This window comes from Elgaria multicarinata, chromosome 9 (genome assembly GCF_023053635.1).
Source record: "Elgaria multicarinata webbii isolate HBS135686 ecotype San Diego chromosome 9, rElgMul1.1.pri, whole genome shotgun sequence".
In the NCBI taxonomy this organism is placed as follows: domain Eukaryota; kingdom Metazoa; phylum Chordata; class Lepidosauria; order Squamata; family Anguidae; genus Elgaria; species Elgaria multicarinata.
The window spans coordinates 79,306,245-79,329,846 of NC_086179.1; the positions used below are offsets into that span (position 1 = coordinate 79,306,245).

General features: G+C 39.2%; 1 protein-coding gene across 1 annotated transcript in view; it reads left to right on the top strand.

Annotated features, from left to right (window-relative positions):
• SLC26A4 (solute carrier family 26 member 4) overlaps positions 1-23,107 on the top strand; it is a 28,965-nt gene extending 5,858 nt beyond the window's left edge. The window contains exons 5-20 of the mRNA XM_063134924.1: positions 157-321; positions 2,523-2,675; positions 2,770-2,852; positions 4,893-5,040; positions 6,839-6,952; positions 10,367-10,444; positions 10,963-11,058; positions 12,085-12,191; positions 13,507-13,576; positions 14,903-14,995; positions 15,315-15,410; positions 17,354-17,584; positions 18,145-18,199; positions 20,120-20,265; positions 22,361-22,441; positions 23,003-23,107. Coding sequence (XP_062990994.1) covers positions 157-321; positions 2,523-2,675; positions 2,770-2,852; positions 4,893-5,040; positions 6,839-6,952; positions 10,367-10,444; positions 10,963-11,058; positions 12,085-12,191; positions 13,507-13,576; positions 14,903-14,995; positions 15,315-15,410; positions 17,354-17,584; positions 18,145-18,199; positions 20,120-20,265; positions 22,361-22,441; positions 23,003-23,026 — 1,740 coding nt within the window. The 3' untranslated portion in view covers positions 23,027-23,107. The remainder of the gene's footprint in view (positions 1-156; positions 322-2,522; positions 2,676-2,769; positions 2,853-4,892; positions 5,041-6,838; positions 6,953-10,366; positions 10,445-10,962; positions 11,059-12,084; positions 12,192-13,506; positions 13,577-14,902; positions 14,996-15,314; positions 15,411-17,353; positions 17,585-18,144; positions 18,200-20,119; positions 20,266-22,360; positions 22,442-23,002) is intronic.
• Positions 23,108-23,602: the final 495 nt, after the last annotated feature.

The following is a 23,602-nucleotide window of genomic DNA, read 5'->3' on the forward strand; positions in this document are numbered from 1 at the left end:
ACACACACACACACACACACACACACACACAGCATTTTGAAAACTTTTTACCAGGTAAATGATTTAAATCCTGAATTTCAAGAATGACATGGTACAATTATTCTGTAATGCTACTTAGCTGTTCAGAAAGTGATTCAGTGCTTCTTCTTTTTTCAGCTAGTGTTTGGAGCACTTCAGATTGGTTTTATTGTGAGATATCTTGCTGATCCACTCGTTGGGGGCTTTACAACTGCAGCTGCTTTTCAAGTGTTTGTTTCACAACTAAAAATAGTCTTAAATGTTTCAACCAACAACTACAATGGGGTTCTTTCAATTATCTATGTAAGTGTGTCTCGCTAAACTGAACTTTGTTGTATGTCATATTATCTTTTTAGGCATAATTTTACCATCTAATTTAACAATTTCATATGGCATGGATCTATAGAGCAGATTATGGGAAGGACAGGTTTAATTCCTGTTTTTTCTCCATTGTATATATTGTCAAATCTATGGATAAATCAATTGCTTGAAATCTATTGACATGAGGAAAGTCTGAATGCTGATTGTTATTCAATAATTGTTTTATCAATAATTATACAAATTAATAATTTTAAAATGGACCCAATTCATGGATCAAAATGCATAGCAGTAGGAGCACACACATCCTCTAAGCAGCTGGTTGTCGCTATCACTTTTAATAGTGCTGATCACCTGTTGGGGGAAAGAGAGGCTGTAAAACAGGTAATTGGTCCTACAGAGCTGGTTGGGTAGACCAATTGTTTAGGGATCCCATGTGAAGACTTTATCCCATACGATGGCAAAGTTTTGGGATCAGTGTGAAAATATTCAGATCAGACCTTTTTTTATTAGTTAAATATTTATGGCACCTTTCTGAACCAAGTTCATCCAAGACAATAAAAATGCAAGCAAAAAATACAGTATTATAATATTATAATAAAACTTGGATATGTGTGTGTGTAATAAAATACCTCCCTGTATTTAAATTTAATAGATTAATATCAAAGTTAGACAAAGTGAAGAAACTGTAACTTTTTTCAAGTCAGAGAAACTGCTTTGAACAAAGTCCATTTATCTATTAGATAAAGTGTGTCTGTGCGTGTGTATCTGAATTACAAGTGAGACCTGCAACAAAATGTTGTATTGTGAAGTGTACCTGTTCAAGATTTCAGCCAGCCAGCCATACTATTTTGAGCATGCCCCATTCCATTACCCTCCCAGCATTCTGTGCCCACTGAGCATACTCAATTTTCATTAATTGTTTTGGGGTTCTTTCTCCACCACTACCCCTCCCAAGCCTCTGCCCTGGCCTTAGGATTTATTTTTCTAAGGATTGTTTTGTACTGCAAACCTTGGGGTTTCTCCAAACCTCCTGATACCTCCTTCTTATGTGAGGATGGTGCTGTTTTGGTATCCAAACTTGGAGAATGAGTTTGCTGTTAGTATATAAGATGACTCATACACACACAACTAAGTCACACACACACACACACACACACATACACTGGAAATTCACTGATTTAACAACTAGATAAACTCATACATGTCAAGACACGTAGAGTCAAATGATATTGCAATCATAAGGCATTCTGTAATTAAATCCATCTAAACCAAAACTATTTGGGTTTTCCTGCTCCCTGGAGCAAGTGACATGAAGGACCGTAGCTCTGAAAATAAGACTGTGTTACTAACCATATTTATTTCGTTATTTAGAATTAGACCACAAAAACCTGGGTGAACATACATCAAGTATCTGAACAAGAGTGTCAGCATTTTGTCACCCACTGCAGGAACATGAATCAAGTGGTGCTGGTTTTCTTAAAAGCATATATATAATCCGAGGCTCTTGGTTGTCGTTTTTATAATTTGCAGTATTAGATACTCATTTACTTGAAAGTAAGTCACATTACATGCAGTGGGACTTACTGTCAAGTTAAGTGTGCATAGGATGATAGAACAATAAAGTTGGAAGGATCTTAGATAATATAGTGCAGGGGTGGGCAACTTGTAGCCCTGCAGATGTTTTGGCCTACAGTTCCCATCAGCCACAGCCAGCATAGCCAAAGGTGAAGGATGACAGGCCAAAACATCTGCAGTCCACTCCCCACCCCCCGCCAATGCAGGAACTTCACTACTACATCCTTGATAGGCAGCCATCCACCATTTACCTAAAAAACCCTAAGGAAGGAATGGTCACCAACTTCCAAGGCAAGTCTGTTCTGCTGTTGAACAGCTTGTACTATGAGGAAGCTCCTTTCTTTCTTTCTTTCTTTCTTTCTTTCTTTCTTTCTTTCTTTCTTTCTTGTTTTGTTTTGTTTTGTTTTGCATCATTTGAACCCATTGATTCAGCTCCTATATTCTGGAGCAACAGAAAACAAGTTTGTGTTGGCAGCCCATAAACTGGCAGAGATTAGTTTCAAAGTTTGTCTGAAGCTGTAATTACATTGTGTGTCTTTGTAAGATCAATATTCTCTGACTATTTGAATGGAAGCATTTAACATTGTCTATTTTGTTTTGTTTTTTAGACCCTTGTAGAAATATTTCAAAATATTGCAACCACCAACATTGCTGATCTTATTGCTGGTCTGCTGACCATTTTTGTTTGTATGGTAGTCAAGGAAATCAATGATCGGTTCAGGCACAAGATCCCTGTTCCCATTCCTATAGAAGTGATTGTGGTAAGCCAACAGTTTTAACAAACTCGAAGGACTGAACTGGCAAGAAGGGAAGATCAATCTTCTGAATTCATACTGTTATTTCTTTTGCTTTCAGACAATAATAGCCGCTGGCATTTCCTATGGTGTTGACCTGGAGAAAAAATACAATGCAGGCATTGTTAAACATATTCCTAGTGGGTGAGTGCAGATTGTTGGTATTATTTATTAAAACAAATGGGTGAGTGCAGCTATATTTTAAGTGGGCAGTAATGGTTGACTGGGCAATCCTATAGGGTCAAGGAGGACTGAAGTGGTGGATCTCCTACCCACACCCCAAGCCATGCCAGCTCAAGCCAGCCTGGGTGAAAGGTGTAGGGGATGGTTTTGCTGGGCTTCTCAGCCTAGAGAATCATTGTATTTTAAATCCCCCCACCCTCTTGAAAGCAATGGGGGGGGAGTTTATATTAGTTTTATCAGCTCCAGGCTGGCATAGGTGTCAGCAGAACAGCAAAGCTCTGGATCCAAACCCCCACTCCACTGTGGAGTACCCCATTTTAGCGCCTTATACCAGCTACCATGAGTAGGGTGACCCTATTTTGGAAACCAAAAAGGAGGACAACATGGTCGGCCCCGAAGGGGGAGTGCCCACCAACATGTCCAGCCCCAGGGGGATGTTCAGCAGGAGTGGTGGACCTACCAGGATTGGTGAGACCAGGTTTCTGGCAGACCCAGCTAGGCAACTTTATGGCCTGATAGTCCCTCTGTTCGGTAGCCTTCAGGAGCACCTGCCTCATAAAGCAAATGGGCACATGGTCTGGCATAATAACTTCTTCAAAAGAGGGAATAGTGTTATGTCATAGGGTGGCTATAGGGGAAAGGAGGACATGCCATCCAAATTGGTGGCCAGCACAACATCTTGTGATACTAAATTCTATAGTTAACTATGCGCTGTGTGAAGAACATCTTTTTACTTGTCCTGAATCTTCCACAAATCAGGTTCATGGGATGAACCTGGGAATCCCGCACCATGCATAATTTTATGCACCACTATCATGTCTCCCCCACTTGCCTTTTCTGTAACCTAAACAGTCCCAGAATTTATAACATTTCATCATAGAGGAGTTGCTCCCACTCTTGGATCATTTTAGTTGCTCTTTTCTACATTTTTTTTAAAACTGTGGAATTAAAGATGTGAAAGCTCACTGAAAATTCAGGGGGGAAAGCCCCCCTTTCCCAGAAGACTGGTTTGTTTTTTGGGGGTGTCAAAAATTGGGGAAATCAATCAGCTTTAGATTATGAAACATTTTCTTTTAGAATTTAAGAGAAAGTATTTATATATTGTGCGCAGCCTTTACTCCCCCAAAAATGATTTCTAAAGTCTATGTAATGAGAATACTTTAAAATAATGACTAAATAATTAAACTGTCTGGAAATAATGAAGCCATGTGTGTATGTGGGGTGGGTGGGTGTTTTCTTTAAATTTTCTCTGTAAGATTCCCAGCATGATTAGTTCTTTCATTCCTTTTTAAAATTATTGATCTGAAGTATATTTTACTGATCTAAAGTATATTTTACTCCTTGCCCGCCGGGCTCCTTGTCCACCACTGAGGGTGGAGGCTATGTATTCGCTGCTCCTCCTGCTCTGCCACCTGAGGTGGGGGCTTCAACCCGCTTCATGGGAGGGCTGGCCTGGCCTTGGTAGGTCTGGAACAGGTTTCTCCTCTTTTCCTTCCCTGTACTTTCCTAACACAGATTTTGATTTGGGAGCTCTCTCTGGCTTCTTAAACAGACAGATGGGTGGACAGAATGTGCCCGCCTAAAAAAGGGACTAGGGTTGCTGCATCTCCTTCGTGCCATGGAATACAATTTAAAAAGAAAGAAAGAAGTGGGGGAATAACAGGAAAAGCAAAGAAATGCAGTCCCTTCACATAATGGGATCAGGACCTGCAAAGGGTTAATTTCTAAAAGAAGAGTTTCCGAGTTTAGAGTTTAGGAAGCCCAGTCGAGCTGACTTAGCTGAAATCCTGCTGCCCCCAGTCCACATTTATTATAATCAGTCTATCATATATATTGTAGTAATTGTTTTTATGTTACAAGTGAGGATCCTCATTCATGATTTCCCACTAAGTAAACAATATATTACAGCAAAGGGAATGTACTATTTTCTGTAACTGTTGTATTTGTAGAAAACATGCATATACGCATGTTAATATATATTATTCTTAACTTTTTTTTTAGATTTTTGCCTCCTGAAGCTCCAGCTGTCAGCATGTTTGGAGACATGATAGCATCTGCATTTTCCATTGCTATTGTTGGTTATGCAATAGCTGTGTCTGTAGGCAAAGTGTATGCAACCAAATATGACTACGCTATTGATGGAAACCAGGTATGTGAACCCAAAGAGCTTCTTAAAAACAGTAGAGTGTAAGCTAAAATGAATTTAATTATTCCTGAAGAATAGCATGCATTATATTATTTTTCAGCTACCATAGGAATGCTTATATCTGGTAGTTGATGTATTGGGTGGGGAGGAATTGATGCTATGATTTAAAAGAGTGAGTAAAGCATTTCACAGCCAGGGCAGAAGTAGATGTGGAAACAATTATGGAATAAAATAAATAAATGAATAGTAACAGACCTTTGTCAAGCCCTTCCTTCCACCACTTCATAATGTGTAGTTATAGAACTATGTGACATGATGTAATGATGCAATAAGTTTCCTCAACCCCACTATTTATTAATGCTTGCTGCTGGGGGGAGGGGGGGAGGGAATGTGCATATTTCACACTGTTCCAGATCTATATGGTACAGGAGCAGCAGGGGAGATCATTGCATAGGACTGCTATTTTTGGAAATGGAATCAACTCCATATTTAGGTTCCATGTTCTAGTTTCAGCTTCTGATGTGAGTTAAAAGATAACTACATATGTCATCCAGCCAAAGTTATTCAGCTACACTGGTCTTTCACTACAATTGGCAAAACATGCTAAAATTACATGTTTGGGAAGCATTACCTAAGCTGAGAGTGTGTTGAGTCTATGCCAGCTATTCATATGATAGTAATGTGGCTGTATGTTCTTATTTTGGAGGACGTTATCTAATAGACCTAGAATAGAGCTACGCAAGTTTCTACATATTTTTGAAAGAAAAATGTAGCAGATAGATAGGTGTACCTGTCAAAGAAGAGATAATGAGAGAAGTTGTGAATAAAAGAAGGAATCTCAATATTGCTCATTATTTTGAGGAGGGGGAAATACAATTTGCAGGGAATATTATTTAATTTGCTCTAAATGTTGTCCTAAAATTAAATTTGCTTGATAATGCCACTCTGTTAAAAAAATATCTTTACATAAGCTCAAATCCACCACACAGCCGGACTTGGTTTGAAAATCCATATTTGGACAATACTTGATTATATCAACTAACAGTCACAAAATAGTGTACAAGCTTTTGAGTTCTACAGAATTCCCCATCAGGCAAGACGGTAAACAAAGCAAATGTGGCGGGGTGAGGGGCAGAAAAGGCAATTGATGTTCAAGCCATGGAAATGGCATCTAGTTACTGTCTTGAGATGGAATGTGGGAGGAAGCTGCAGACAACCATCTGTCAGGTATGCTTTAAGGTGGGTTCCTGCATTGAGCAGGGGTTGGACTCGATGGCCTTATAGGCCCCTTCCAACTCTACTGCTCTATGATTCTATGACATTCAAATTAAGCTCTATCACAGCAGACAGAAACCTCTGGCCCACTGAAGGGCCCAATCCACCTCGCAGTGGATTGAGCACCCTCTGCGGACCTTTCTCCCTAGGGAAGAGGAAACCCCGTGTTATCAGGTGCTGAGAAATTTTAAGATTGCACCTAGGACTTGCTCAAGGGCTGCTGGGATAGAGAAACAAATCATGGTTGATTTCCCATTTTTTAAAAATATAAAATCCAGCTGACTAAAAACTGTCTCCATCCTTAGATGGAAAACAGTAGTAGAAACTAGATAGTTTTTATATTAACAAAGTTGGAGATAATTTTAGATGGTAACCTAGGTTAAAAAGTCAATAAAAACTGAGTAGCTTTACAATTTGGGAAGCTGTGGTAATTCTTATTTTATAGTTGTCTGGAAATGTTTACATGTACTATGAAAGGATTTTGGTTTTTCAAAAACTTTGTTTACACCAGCTTCTAATCTTCTAGGAGTTTGTTGCCTTTGGGATCAGCAATATTTTTTCAGGAGCTTTTTCATGTTTTGTTGCTACTACTGCTCTATCTCGCACAGCAGTCCAAGAAAGCACTGGTGGAAAAACTCAGGTAACTCAGAATTAGTATTAAAGATCCTACTACATATCCATTCTCTGAAATCTCTGTATTATTGATCTTCTCGGTGGCATATTTGAACAAAAGACCAAACTGTTAATTAACTTCCCAATTTCTTACTTCTTTGGCATAAAATGAAGGGGTGAGAATCTTACAAGTAGAAAAGACTACCTCACCTAAGTGATATCACTTATCCTACATGCAGTAGGAATTCCATTATCTGACCCTTGGTAATAAAGGATAGGAGCAACTTATTCCTTTTATATTTTTAGACTGCAATCCTAAACCCATTTAATAGGAGTAACCCCCATTAGATACAGTGGAATTTGAGTAAAGATGGACAGGACTGCACCGTCAGCCATGTTTAGTCTTCCCCTTTCCTATTTACTTACTTATCTACTTACTTATAACTATAGTTGGTAAAGGTCAGGGCCCATATTTCCAACACTCTGAGGAGGCCCAATGTGCATAACTGCCAAACTTATAGCAGCTGCTTTTATTTCCTCAAGCCATGGCAGCTTCTCATTTGCGATGAACAGGTTGCCTAAGACTGTAAACCCATGCACATTTACCTGGGAGTAAGTCCCATTGAATTCAATGAGATGCATAGGTTTATGCTGTAAACCATTCAAAACTGGCAGAAATGTCAAATTTGCACAGCATCACCTAACCTACATTGAAAGACTTAATGGTGTTCCCATGAAAGTATGATGTATGTTTGTGTGGTAATGAGACCCATGACTCATTTGCTCCAAACAAGTAGCTGTCATAGGCTGAGAAAAAACGCAATCATCACAAGTCATGTTAGTTAGGGTGACCATATTGAAAGGAGGACAGGGCTCCTGTATCTTTAACAGTTGCATAGAAAAGGGAATTTCAGCAGGTGTCATTTGTATGCATGTCGCATCTAGTGAAATTTCCTCCTCATCACAACGGTTAAAGCTGCAGGAGCTATACTGCAGCTATACTATGACCAGATTTAAAAGAGGGCAGGCCACCTGCAGCTTTAACTGTTGTGATGAAGAGGACATTTCACCAGGTTCTCCATATATACAAATGACACCTGCTGAAATTTCCTTTTCAATACAACTGTTAAAGATACAGGAGCCCTGTCCGCCTTTTCATATGGTCACCCTATGTTAGTGAAAAATCTAAATGGCATCCCAAACCTGACAGAGGAATGTGGGGAACAATCAAATAGAATGTTCTGCTGGGCAAGCCTAATTTAAATAAATGGGAACTGTTAATTTACTTAACTAGGGAATGTACAGTCGTTTTTTGATGAATTTCCCCCCATTGGTCAGATCTGTCTGTCTCTTATTCTGTTACCCTTAATGGTCCCCAGAATCTTCCATTTGTGGTAGCTGCCTCAGCTGGCCTCATGATAAGGCTGCCTCTGACAGGGCAATCATTATCTATTGAAAGAGACATGTTGTATTTGAATTAACGAAGGTCAGAGTCACATATCCACTTTAAGGTTTATTTTGTGCCTGCAGTAACTTGTATTTCTGAGCCCAGATTGAAATCAGAGAAGTTGATGCAGTCGTGTGAATTAGGGTGACCATATGACCGGATTTGCCCGGATTTGTTCAGGGTTTTGATGACAAATCCGGGAGGGGGAGGGGAAATCCGGATTTTCCAAAGAACAGCTCTAATAACAAAAATGCTTATAACTCCATCATTTTTTAAGATAAAGACATGAAGCTTGGCACTATGGTAGCTCATAGGAAGGGCTTTAGTCATACCAAATTTGAAACAGATCCGTTCATCCATTGATTTTTTAGGAATTTTTTAAAAATTGAGGTTTTAAAATTATTATTTTTAAAACTGTCATTTTTAAAGATATAGAGCTGAAAGTTGGCACCATGATAGATTTTAGGTAGAGCTTTAGCCATACCAAATTTGAAACAGATTTGTTCATTCATTGATTTTTAGGAATTTTTTTAAAATTTGAGGATTTAATTTTTTTTAAAAAAATGTTATTTTTAAAGATAAAGAGATGAAACTTGGTACCATGATTGCTCTTAACAAGGACTTTAGCTATGCCAAGTTTGAAACAGATTTGTCCATCCATTGAGTTTTAGGATTTTTTTTTAGTTTGAAGTTTTAAAATTATTATTTTTAAATGACATTTTTAAAGATAAAGGGCAGAAAGTTGGCACCATGATAGCTCTTAAGGAGAGATTTAGACATGCCAAGTTCTGATCTGTTCATCCATTATTTTTTAGGATTTTTAAAAAAGTTTTTAAAAGTTCAAAGTTTTAAAATTATTGTGTTTTAAAACTGCTGGAGCCATATCCTTCAAACTCAGGTTGTCAAACCTCCTCTTTGGGGTCTTGCATATTGACCAGTTTCAGCCCTTGGCATTAAGGGGATCTCCAGTCTTTAGGTAAGAAGTCCTGTTGCAGATTTGGTGGGCAGTCGGGTACCTGGAGCGCAGCAGAGGCAAGGCATCCACAAATCAAAATGACATTGAATCTCTCACTTGTTCTTTATTTCAGTGATTTTAACATTAAGAAGTTATGTAGAACAGATTTGTCTTAAATGTGTGCTGTAAAATCAGACATGTGACCAAGGCTATGTTCGGGTGGGCACGCCCCCTTGGGGGTCGGCCATGTTGTCCTCCTTTTTGGTTTCCAAAATATGGTCACCCTATGTGAATGCTTCACCAAGACCCAGAGCATGCAACTCATTGTGTCATCAGATGGGGGGGAATCGTGTTTCCCTACTGTCATTTTTCTGTCCCCCAGTAGCGACGAGCAGCTTCCTCTTTCTTCACACGGGGAAGAAAGAGGAAACAAACAATGACCACATGGCACATTCAGTGTGCGTGTTTATCCCGCTGCTTCTCCTGCACATAGTAGGAAATGGTGGCACATTTCACCACAGCCAAAAAAGTTGGATTTTCCGTGTCTTTTTTTTTTTTTTTGTGACGGGAAAATAAACAGAAGGAGTGGGAGATGTGCGGGAGGCAGATGGCATTGTGAAAATGACCCGCAAAAATCCATGAGTGCCCAGTAACGAGCATGCTATAAAATGCTCGTCTGATGATGCCCTGTGTATCTGCAACCTCAGGGCCTTTCAAATAATAGCTTGCAGGGACAACGCAGAATGTGGACCTACGCTTCTAGAGCAGTATAGCTAAGAACCACTTTTAAATGCATCTGCCCTATGCCTTTGGTATATGCATATAAAAACTAATTTAAAAATGCCCACAGGTTTTATTACCCCTCTGCCACTTAGTTAAATGTGGTTTTATGGTAACCAACTTATTTTTGAGTTTGCCCTTGTGTTGTTTTAAAAAATCGCAGTCCATATTTAGGCTACTTAGAGTTTTTAAGCTAAACATTATACATAAATAAACTTAACAGCGTATTTACTTGATTATCTACAATATTTCCTTTTCAGGTTGCTGGCATAATTTCAGCTGGAATTGTATTGATTGCCATTGTTGCTTTGGGGAAACTGCTGGAACCTTTGCAAAAGGTATTTTATTATTAAACTTCTGTCATGCTACCAAACAGCTTCGTCAGGTTGTATCCATTGTTAGCCTAACTTAAGTCCTATTAATTTCAATTGGTCTACTCTAAATTAGACTAAGATGATAATGATTATAAGACAACCATGCTAAGCCATGGTTAGGCTACTAACCGTTTTGCAGCAAATGGTTAGTGGGCATGTTTAAACCATGGTTATATAGCCACCGTGGTTAGGAATGGATCACACAACATGCTAAGTCATGGTTCACACAACATGATAAACCATAATGTTTAGCTCAAAATGCTTAACTACCGTTGTTTAGCATGTCATCTGAACACGATCAATTTTATAAAACTCATTCACAGCTGCATAAATGTATGTAATGTTCAGTTCTAACTCTGATAAGCAGAACGCTCCCTTTTTCTCTTCCTATTTCTTCTCCTCTCCCAAACACAAACTGACAAACAAGTATACATATTTTTAGTAAGTATCTTTCTTATTAAAGTCTTTTTCGCTTTTTATAGTCTGTGTTGGCAGCTGTGGTCATTGCCAACTTGAAAGGGATGTTCATGCAAGTTTGTGATGTACCCCGTTTGTGGAGGCAGAGCAAAGCAGATGCTGTGAGTACTTTAGTGTTTGGTTCATAAACATGTGATGGTCAGTCATATTTTGAAGTAAACTCTGCCCTTCCATTGCATTTAGTAATTATTAGATAACTGAGAGTCTCAGGTCACTGAAAAATAATAATGTGCTGCATCGAAGAAAGGCAGCACCCTACAGTGCTAGGTTCCTTCGTTATTACAGCAAGTTTCTAACGATAGAGGATCCAGAAGATGCAGGTATGTTCTCAAGCCATAAGGTCCAAACAAATCCTTATGGCTTTGTTATGCCACACATAAAATGGTCTAAACATTCTGGCCTTTTCTAAAGTTGCCTTTCAGCACAGGCCTCACTGAGGTGGAAAAGCAGACCTAGTTCTCAGAGAGATGAAGGGAAAAAAACGTGTTTGGGCTGTGACATCGTAGGGTGTGTGTGTCAGATGACTGAACACTCCAGCATACAAAAAAATCCTGGCATGTAGAAAACTAGGATGTTAGGGAGAAGGCTAGACTACTAGTATCCTTTCCCCTATTTGCCAGCTTTCTATGTAAAGATAACTTTTTTGAGGGGGAGGGGTAAGAAGGAGCAGGGCCAGCTTTGGTTTCTGTGGGCTCTCAGATGTGGGTCATCCAGTCATGCCCTCTTGACACCCCTCCATATAATTGGTGAGGGGCGGCCATAGAACTTCTCACTTGTCCTCTCATTTCTCCGCCCTATAAAAGTCTGCTATTGTCAGCTGGTAGGGCTGCCCTGCAAACAATGAGAAGCGAGAGAAGAATGCAGTGGCATCCTTGATGAAAGAACTTGAAGTCGCAGCATCACCACCACCAACAGAGGAGGAAGGGGAACTGCAAGAAGTCAGTACTAGGCTTTTGGCAGTTGTCCAATGGTGACATCTGGTTCTGCCAGATCTATGAAGCAGAGCTCAATCATATGTAGACCTGCAGCATGACGTGGTACAGCCCAGGCACACGTTTACCACGTCAGCAAGAACTAGACTATATTTTATTACGTATACTAGCCTTTTCTTGTTATTTCTTTTTCAGATGATCTGGGTTTTTACATGCATAGCATCCATTATTCTTGGACTGGATTTAGGATTACTAGCTGGTCTGGTGTTTGCACTGCTGACTGTTGTAATGAGAGTTCAGTTGTAAGTACAGTATAAACAAGGGCTGTTTCTGCCGTTTTATACCCAAGTCTAGTGAAATAAATGAATGAATCAAAATAAAATATTGACGAAAGGTATTGTGCTCCTATTTTGCAAGCATGCAGTGACACAATTATTGCACTAGGTTTAAAAAAATGTAATAGGAAGGTGAAAACAATTATATCACACCATATACATCTGGAGTTACTTCAGCATAACCAATTATGAGTGGGCCGATGGAGTTGAAAATGTCCATTTAAAGATGGGGACATGAGAAGGAGAAGACAAAACTAAGCTAATGTGTAAGCATTTTAAATCATTTCAAACAAAACCACAGAAAGCTATAACTATTGTAATGAGTGCACAGCCCTGGTTTCAATGGACTTAGGTAACTTGAGTGCAAATACATTGGTTTAGAAGGTTAATAGTAAAAACTGCTAGTTCAGTAGTTGTCCTGGGGCCTGGGGACTGTAGTTGATTCCTGGTGCACTTCCAGGTGCTCCCTGAGATCATAATGAAAAATAATACAGGAAAATGGAGAAGAGCCAGATGTTTTCCTGAGTTTTCTACCAAATACTAAAGAGGCAGCATGCTAATGGCTACAGTGGAAACATTAAAGAAACAGCTAGTTGTGCACATCAAGTGGAGTGGTTAAGCCACCATTTATGCATTCAGCAAAATCAAAGTCATCCTTCTCTCTGGAAGGATTTTCTGAATTAACCCGCTTAGGCCTGTGGTTGAGGAGTTGGTCTTTGAATGTATATATAAACTGTGATTAAAAAGGTTAAAAAAACACTCTGTGCGTTGTATATATTTGGTAGAATCCAACTGTGCCCAGCGCTAGTGACGTTGTGCTAGTGTAAACCAATGCTTGTGCAATATAACTAGCACTTGCTAGGGCAATGGAGAAAAAGTGGTAATTTGCAGCTGATCATTGGTTTATGCTAACACAAAATCATTAGCAGCATTGGGGCACAATTAGATACTATCCATAGCTTGGATCACGGACACAGAAGGCAAATGCACTGGTTGACCTATAATCTCCAGCCTCCTCTTTCATGGCTGGTCATAAATTATAACAATGTGGTGGTCTGGAATAGTTGTCCTCCATACAACTAAGTTTAAGAACCTTTCTACTACCAAATTAATCTCTTGTTATTTAGTACAAAATAATCCAATTGGCCTCTCCTTCTGTTCTTGTCATCCAGTTTTCAGATAAGGTGATTAATAATAGCTTGGCTAACATTTGCTTGCAACAACTTGTTCATTTAACATTTGGATAGGAACTTTGATCAATGTTTTGTTTTGTTTTTGTCAGTCCTTCCTGGGGTAGCCTTGGCAGTGTTCCTGGCACAGATCTATACAAGAACATCAAAGAATACAAAAATGTAAGACTTCCCAACAAGTTAATATTTCACATACAAAAAATGAGTGTTGTTTTAAGGTTTGTTTCGAGGTGCAGTGAATCTGCAAGACAAAATTATCTATTGGCCTATTCCTCAGTTTTTCCTCAATGGCAGAGTGGGACAAAGAAGACAGGGCCAGGATGGACCTCATTGCATTTATTTATTTGTTTATTGCATTTTTAGACCACCCAACAGCAGAAGCTCCCTGGGTGGTTCACAAAAATTAAAACCATTCAAAGTATAACCCAAACAGTATAAAAACATGATATAAAATACAATATAAAAGCACAACCAGGATAAAATCAGCAGCAGAGCAGAAATTCAAATTTAAAACAGCAAAGTTAAAATTAAATTTATAGACTGTTAAAATGCTAAGAGAACAGAAAGGTCAACATATATAAAGTACTACAGTTAATTCATTTCTGGGTTCATTTGTTAATCCATAAATGAACTCTGAGCACGTTGCCATTCTGAATCCCATGATTTTCTAACCAAAGGCTTGTACAGACACAGTTTTGTTGTCAGTTTTTTTTTTGTTTTTAAAGAGAAATGGCAGCATCTTCCCTCTTAGTATTACACCAAACACTAGCCTTGCTATTGGGCTAATAGGATGACAATTATTCAATTACTCAAGTAATGGTGGGGCAAAGAAGTCTTGCTGGAGAAGGGTACGATAATGGTAGAGCCAAACAAATAAAAAACAAGCACAAAATTCCAAGAAATAAATGACTGATGCTTGCTTGACATCTGGAGTGTAAGTGGGAGGTGGCATGAAGGGGGCAGAGTACATACCCTTGACAATTTTTTAAAAAAGAGCATTGTTGCCAAAAAAGAGGTGCTCTTACTTGAATTAACTTTTTTGAAACCCTGAATTACGATTTGAAGGAATAACCTGAAAGTGAAATGACTTTGTATATTCCTTGCACAAAAGGCTGCAGGGGTACCCTCATTTCTTTTTAAAAAATCTAAAAATATTCACACTCCCTACCTCTGCATTATAGTCACTTTTTAATGTATGTAGAGTTGTGACTGTCACTGCCCCTGGATGCATAGCTGGCTTCCCCTCCTCCCATAGTCCTGGTCAGAAAAAGTGTTTGATACTGGGACAAGGGATCTCTGAAGCCCATTTGGACACAGGGGAAGAGTTGGCTGTCGGGGAAGGAACTATGTGAAAAAGGTTGGAAACTCAGAGTCGTTAAAAAGGATCAAAAGGGGAAAGGAGTCAGTTCAGCAATCCAGCATAGACAGAATGGCAGGAACGCTCACACAAGGCATGCTTATTGTAACTAAAATGTATTTCCACTACAGGTTGTTGAACCAGAAGGAGTGAAGATTCTCAGATTTTCAAGTCCTATTTTTTATGCTAACATTGATGGCTTGAGAAGCAGCCTCAAATCCACTGTGAGTAGTCTGATATTTCAGAATGTTTTCTGATTATGGTGGCCACGGTCCATAATATAGCACAATGCCCAGGCACAGTCTGAAGACAAAGGATGTCAAAGTAGGCAGGTCTGGTTCTGGTCGGTGCTAAAATGGGAGAATGCCTGGAAATCCTATGCATGCCTCCTTGAGTTCCATGATGGAAGAAATACAAGATATAAAAGTAATAAATAAATGCACTTAAGGCCATTTATTTTGATGGATTGTGGCTACTGTGTATGTTCTTCTACCATACCTGGAAAACAAATTAGGTATCTTTGTTCAATTCTACTTTTTACAGGTGGGGTTTGATGCCATTCGAGTATATAACAAGAGGCTTAAAGCTCTGAGAAAGATACAGAAGCTTATCAAGAAGGGAAAATTAAAAGCAACAAAAGTAAAGTACCCATCTTCCTTCTCCACTCAATGGTTTAAAGGCTTTTTAAATGTTGAATAAACCTGAAATATAAGTGGTGGTTTTGTTTCCAAACAGATTCATGCGATCTGCATTTCTACTTTTTTTTTATGATCAAGTATGCAGCCATAAATTACTAATGTTCATAGCAGGAAGCAGAAATCTAAACGAGAGGAAACAGACCAGAACTTCTGTGTCATCAAAAGACTCTATACATGTGGTTTCTTGTGTGTGTGTGTGTGTGTGTGAGAGAGAGAGAGAGAGAGAGAGAGAGAGAGAGAGATGCTGTTTGATGGAGACTGTGTAATCCTATAATATATGATCTATCAAGAGACTTTCGGGGGGCGGGGGAATACTGTATATATTACACACATCTATGTCTATACTGCACTTAAACAGAAAGGCAAAGAGTTTGGGCAGAATAGACTAGGAGACTCTTTTAGCAAGTGCTGAAAGAGTTGGAGGGGAAAAACAACAAAGTCAACTGGTTAATTGTAGAGAGAGATCCCAGGATCAGAGCAATAAGCACAGAATAAGCTGGAGCGTGTTCAGAGGAGGGCAACCAGGATGATCAGGGGTCTGGAAACAAAGCCCTATGAAGAGAGACTGAAAGAACTGGGCATGTTTAGCCTGGAGAAGAGAAGATTGAGGGGAGACATGAAAGCACTCCTCAAATACTTAAAAGGTTGTCACACAGAGGAGGGCCAGGATCTCTTCTTGATCCTCCCAGAGTGCAGGACACGGAATAATGGGCTCAAGTTACAGGAAGCCAGATTCCGGCAGGACATCAGGAAAAACGTCCTGACTGTTAGAGCAGTACAACAATGGAACCAGTTACCTAGGGAGGTTGTGGGCTCTCTCACACTAGAGGCATTCAAGAGGCAGCTGGACAACCATCTGTCAGGTATGCTTTAGGGTGGATTCCTTCATTGAGCAGGGGGTTGGACTTGATGGCCTTATAGGCCCCTTCCAATTCTACTATTCTATGATTCTATTAATTAACTTGTTAACTAAGCAAGAGCTGGAAGGTGAATTAGAAGTTTCTGTAGGTACCCAGAGTTGGGGATAGACCTCAAAGACAACCCTCTTTTTCTGAGCTAGGGATGTGGTACAGTGGCAGGGGAGATTACTAACCTTGAACTTGCTGGTTCAAGAGTGGAATCTGATGCAAGGATGTTTTGGTAGTTAAGGTATAACAGACAGGATTGCGCTCATCTACCTGTGAACATAACATGGTGGAGACTGGAATTCTGTGTTGAATATCCTTTCCTGAGGATCTCAACATTTATTTTAGATTATGCACACCTCCACAATTACTTCTGGACACAGAATGTGACTTTCCTGTTTTGCAAAAAGTGATCTCTCTTCATTTTCTAATTGTGTGGACTATACAGAATGTGCTTTTATATGCAAGTGTGTGTATTATATGTGCCTATACACACTATGAAGACGTTATCAGACGAGTGTTTTATCACATGCTCACTAAAGCCCACTTATGGATGTTCGCATGTCCTTTAGATGACGTCTGCCTCCTGTGCGCCTCCCGCTTTTTCTGCTCATTTTTCCATTGCAAAATAGACCCCTTTTAATCCGACTTCCCCCCCTCCCCTGAGCAGGAAAAAAGGCATGATAAAAACAGCCCCTGAATAGCTACAGTCTTTGCTTACTTGGTCTTTGCTTACTTCCTCTTTCTTCTCCATGCGATTTCCCCCCCTGTGATGACACTCTTAGACAATTAAATAATAGGGCTTTGATCTTATCCCCAACAAATTTAGTGGCTGCATAAACATGTCACATATAAAGAAAATATGAAAGGTTAGTTTCCCATTAACTGATTAAATATATTTTATTATGGAAAAAATCCACAGTTCCATGCCTGTGTTATTAAACATTGTGCTGAATATACTGTGCTATATTCTGCTTAGAATGGCATCATCAGTGATTCTGGTACTACTAATGAGGCTTTTGAACCTGATGAAGACCCGGAAGATCCTTCAGATCTTGACTTTCCAACTAAAGAAGTGGAAATCCAGGTGGACTGGAATTCAGAACTCCCAGTCAAAGTCAATGTCCCCAAAGTGCCTCTCCATAGTCTAATTTTCGATTTTGGAGCTGTATCCTTCGTGGATGTAGTAGCAGTGAGAGTAATGAAAACGGTAAGAATATTTTATCATCTTTCTATTTTTTTTAATCTAGTCATTAGCATTGATGGAATTGCTAGATTATTCTGTAATTTGTGCACATGAACAGAAAAGGCACATATGAGTTGCTATCAATACGTAATAAACCTGAACCCTTGGCATTTCTTTCTACATATGTTTTGAGGTGTAAGGGCCAAATTATACATGATACCAATTCTGCAAGTAGCAATTGTGTGAATGGTCTTTTAAAGTAAATAGTAAATATGCCCCCCCACAATCCTGATTGGGCTTTAACCCTTTACTCTCCACTGTTGTCTCAACTTGGATTGGCCTCTCCCTGCAATTGCTATTTACACTGGATGAAAGGTTTCATTTGCATCAATGGAAGCTTTTCTTCCAATGCAAATAGTTATAGGGCCTTGATATGGATTGGGACCATAATGAGGACGGGAAGGGTTAAAACCCCTTATCAGGGTCCCAATCTGGGTAAGCACCCAACACACACACACAGGCTGCCTGTTAGGATAAAGTCATTGAGATCACATTTAAGATAAACCCAATCCTTTTCTTTTCAGATTGTCAAAGAGTTTGACAGGATTGATGTGAAAGTATACATCGCATCACATCTAGGTAAATACAAATCTACCCAGCATTTATGGACTGCATTCAGAAAAGAGTGCAAAGTGCAGGAGAGAGTGTAGGGTACATACTTTGCACGTGGGATCTTTGGCACAGCAATTCCTAGTATCTATAGTTAAAGAGAGACTCCGGATACTTCCAGATGAGGCTTTTATTGTGCAATTGCCCTGCCTCATTCACAGAATTTTACAGGGGATCCAGTCGATGTTATCTTTTGTGTTCTCCCACTGCTGCTTCTGTCTTTTTCTTTCCATAAAAAAATAATTTAGGATCCAATCCTATGCATGTGTAGGCAGAAAAAAATCCTATGTCTTCAAGCATTCCGTAATCACCAGGGGAGTTATAGGACTTTTTCCCCCTTCCATGCACCCTAAGAAGGAAAAGACAGATTAGCTGCACAAATGACATTTGATTGGTAGTGCTAGGAGATGTCCATCCGGGAACACCCTCAGATAGTAAACCTGGGGGAAGTTCTCTGCCTAAGAAGAACTACTGTCAGTTGGAGTCAGTTCTTGACTAGAGGGACCAAGGGCTTGGCTAGGTATAAAGCAGATTCAGATACAGGAAATAGAGACCTGTGAGTTTCTTTGTGGGTCTGCAAAATTACAGAGTATTCTACAAGCGGTATTATACCAAATAGATAACCTCTGCTAAGGACCGGCTAATTGGTGCAGTGCTAGCTAACAGAAACTTGAAAAGGGTATCTCTTAGCTCTCAGGGCCAAACTGGGTGGGGGGTGTCTATACGATGGCACATTGGAACAGGTTCAGCTCAAAAGCCTGCAGCATTGCTGCTGCGAGGCTAAATCGATAAAGCTAGATGGGTCAGGAGGGAGCAAGGGCTATCTAGCTGGAAAACCGCATTCTGTTGTCAAGTCTGCCCCCTGCCCCTGTTGTGCATACCCAGCAACAACAACAAAAGACTCAGCCTTTCTCTGAACTCCCTCTTCAGTAGCCAGTTGGAGCTTTTTCGCTATGCCCACTGGATGACTTGGAGCAAAGGTAAAAGTTGAGGTAAACTGAGAGTTTGAAAATGCTCTGTTTTTTGGCGGGGGGGGGGGAATCCCAATGTGGCTGCAAGTTGGCAGCTGTGTCATTTAAACAATGGAGCATCACTGCACAGCCTCTACGGGGTTAATAGAGCATCTAGACATCCCCCTGGACATGATGTCAGGGGATCTGTGACAGAACTTCCTGCTGTTTTTCTAAAGATTTACAGTGGCCATGGGGAACAGAGGATCCAGTCAAGACCAGAGCAGTGCATAACCGTGTATGTGCTTACTTCTTCCCTGCTGTGCCATTTTAACAAAATTAAGATCAGACCCCCTGCCCCAAGGTATAATTTCCCTATGAAACAAAACAAAGCTTACCATATCACTACTTGTATGTTTTGCCATATCACTACTTGTATGTTTTGCCCCATGAGGAAAATAGCAGCTTAACCAGTACCACAGTCCTGAGTGGTTCAATCCCCTCCCATGGCTGCAATTTTTTATTTTTAAAAACAGTAGGAGTCTAATCACAGATCTTTCAACATCATATGTAATTTGCACCTTCAGTCCTTTCATTTTCAGGGCTAGTTGATTATCAACACTTCTCTGCAAAGTCAAGTAAAACTTTTCTTGGTGGATTAGTACTTGTTATCTGGGGACAGGGAGTGTGGTTTCTGGGCTCCAAGGTCAGAGTCCTATTTCCAGTCTCGGATCCCAGAAACAAGTCTTAGATCCCAGATTGTGCCCTTATTTTCTTATTATTTTCTTTAGCTATAAAAATACATTTTGGCTGGCAATAGTAAAAGTTTGAATAGTTTTGTGCATATAGTGTTTTAGTAGGCATATGTAAATTGTCAAACACGTAAATTCCCTTTTAACTGTTCTTTTTAAATGTTGTTTTACATTTTTCTCCTCTTCAGACCACATTATCAAAACATTGGATCATTGTGCCTTTTTTGATGATAATATTCAAAAAGAGATGTTTTTCCTGACTGTCCATGATGCCGTACTTCACATACAGAGTCAGATCATGCACAGAGACATCCAGGACCCTATATTTGAAAAGGTAGGAACTAAATACATACTGGCTTGGAGCCTAACTTTTGTGAGTGGAGTTTCATTTATGGAAGGGGGATTTTTCATCTTCCCATTCCCATTGTGCGCGCACGCGCACACACACACTGGTCCCCCTAAATCAATTTCTTTGAATTCAGAACACCATGGGAAGAGTGAATTGGTAAAAATTTGGGACCCCACTTGTGTGAGTGCAAATGCCTTTTTGTGAATGCAGGTCACCTTTTATCTAAGGCTTTAATTTCATTTCATTTCATTTATTGCATTTTTATACCGCCCAATAGCCGAGCTCTCTGGGCGGTTTACAAAAATTAAATCTACAACAATATTTAACAATATACAATATTTAACAATATAAAACTACAACAACATCACAATAATATTCAAAAATATACTAAATACAAGTGTACAGCAAAACAAACCAGATAAGATTTTTTTAAAAAAAGGTTCGTTAGAACAGCATTTCTCCCCCAGAAGTATCACCTCCCAACCTTCAGCTCCAGCGTTGCTTTTAAAGTCTCCAGGTATGGGGGTGGGGGAGCAGGTGGAATAGCTCGCCCTTGATGAGCTATTACAATTCCCTATACAATCCTCTTTGTATAGGGAAGACCAAAACCAATAACAGACACAGATTTTTGTTTAGGAAAAAGCATATTCTTTATATTTAAAAACACTGAGACATTGTTTTCCCATTGAAATGTGCAAAAAGGAGATCATAGAAATGTCTATCTTCTTCTCATAGTACATCAAAATCACCCATGGAATTCCTCCACCAGTGCTGATTTTTTTTCTTTCAGCTCGCCAATAAGAACTGATCCAATTACAAACTTGTGAACACACTGTTGTTGGTATTATCTTTGTTATGGACCACTTCAGTATTGTAATACTTCTCTCCAGATCTTTGGATCCAACTTAAATTTTATTTTAATGAACCATAACTTCAGTCATAAGTCTCTGATATTAATTTGAAAGAGAGGGGCGAACTGTGGACATGGATTTAGCATTTGACATTATTGATTTCGTGCTAACGTCAACATGGGGTAGTATCCAATTGGACACCAAGTGCACCAGCAAATGCTATTGCCATTTCTTGGAAGTCCCTTATGTTAAAGCAACATAATTTATGTTAGTGTTCATGTCCAAATAGATACCATCCATGGTCAGCAAGGTCATCTTGAAGAGGGCTTTGTGGATAAACTGTTACAACTTCAGTGAACTTAATAGTGACAACTGAAGACTTTAGTGATTGTTCTCCTTCCTGGGGACCTGAGCTGAAGTCAGAGATTGTGCCTACAGATCTGATCCAATCACTCAGATCCAAACAGTGGAACCAAGGTGGGATCCCCACCCACGTCACCTGTCATTCTTTACTTATTATATAAGAACTATGGGGTATGAGTTAGTCAAAGTTAAGCACTTTTAAGTCCTTTTGATTTCAATGGAACAATCAAGCACACATTTAACATCTATTCCATTGAAATCAATTCAACATAATTAATTGGTTGGATCATGCCCTATGTTTCTGGGAATTTGAAAGGTGCAAGAGGGCACTAGTTATTTCACCGTTGTTGCAGCCTCATTTTAGCAGAACATAAATGGAGTAATGGTTTGTTTAGCCTTGCTCCTAAATAGGCTGCTGTGTTTAAGGCTACCATCCTACACTCACTTATTTGGGAATAAGTCCAAAATAAGTCCTAACACAGCGGGGCATACATTTGAGTAATACGCACAGGATTGTGCTTTAAATCTTATTAGAAGAGGCCTTCATCTCGTGACTCCAGTAAAACAGATTAGTGGTTAGTGCAGAATCCTGAATGTGTTCATTCCTGTTTTCAATTTTTGATAGAAAAGATTATAATCTATATATCTGTGCATACAATATCAACAAATGTCTTAAATACTATTTGAAAAAGATATCACTGCACTGATGCAAGTAACTCTGGTTTCATTGGGGTTAGAATTTAATACCTCTTAATTTTTAGATCAGCTATAAGAGAATAATTAGCCCTTTAATTGTACAAAATCAACTGCTTTATGATGAACTTCCTATCTGCACAGTCATAACAACTCTTAATCTTTTGGTCCAGATTTCACTGATGCAGGAGTCAAAGGAACCAATAGAATTCACAGAAACAAACCAGAGTGAAGAGCTTGATGTTCAGGAAGAGGTATGGTTTAACTTAGTACAACGCACCTGTATTTTCTATCCCCTTTTCACATAAAATTGTACACAGCATGTTTAGCAAACATACTAGATGACCTGAATCCTTTTCCAGTCCTAAGAGTAAATGCTTTCCCACGTGACAGAAGTTTATTACCCACATACTACAGGCTGGTTAACGGAAATTACTCCTGCCTTATAGTGTCTCTAGAATAGCTCATTTCTCTTCAAGGCCATGGTTATCCATGAATTTCTGAGTTTGTTACTCACTTCAATGTGGAGCTGATTATGGGGACATTCCAGGAGATTATTCCAGAGAAAGGCTTATCTAGACAATACAGACTTAAAACAGGTTTCACAGGGATCTCTAAGAGAGAGTTGGCAGCACCTTCAACTCAATTTCCAAGAATACTGTGGGGAATATAATGCCAGTTACATTGGTATATGATTGATATATGTTTGTAATATCTACCTCTTATATGAAGGTGTAACTACAAGAGTTTTGAAAAATAAGTGGTCATTTCAGAAATAATTTTTCTCTATTCCTTTTTCAAACTTTTCTTACCAGGCAATGCGGAGGCTTGCTTCATGAAGGAAGACTATTCAGCTCATCATATCTGTGAACTCTGTGACAGACTAATATTTTAACTGGTTACGTAATTGGAACAATTTATTTGCACTACAAGAAAACATTTATATTATGCTACAGATGTGTCAGACTCTAATTTATCTCTTTGCATACTATCCTTGATTAAAATTATTTGGTAAACCTGTTCAAAATCAAGTTACTCTGGAATGGATAGCAAGATCTTCATAACTATAACAGAATTGACTATTATCTTCCAGATGCAGACACATGCATAACTGTATTTATGTTGCAGTGTTATTTCAATGTACATAACCAGAAGGAAGGAAGGAAGAACTTGGTATGAATTGGGAAGATGGTTTAGACTCCGTATGATACCAAGCAGAATGTGATTTTTCTCTCTCTCAGGGGTACCTTTAGGTGCTACTGCCCAAAGGCAACACTATTTATGACTAATAAATAAAGCAAAAATAGTAACCATCTGTGTCCTGGAGTGCAAAATTGGTCTTTTGATTTTCCTAATATCCTAATTGGTCTCTTGAAGTTCATAAAATACATGGGATATAGTTCACAAATCACATA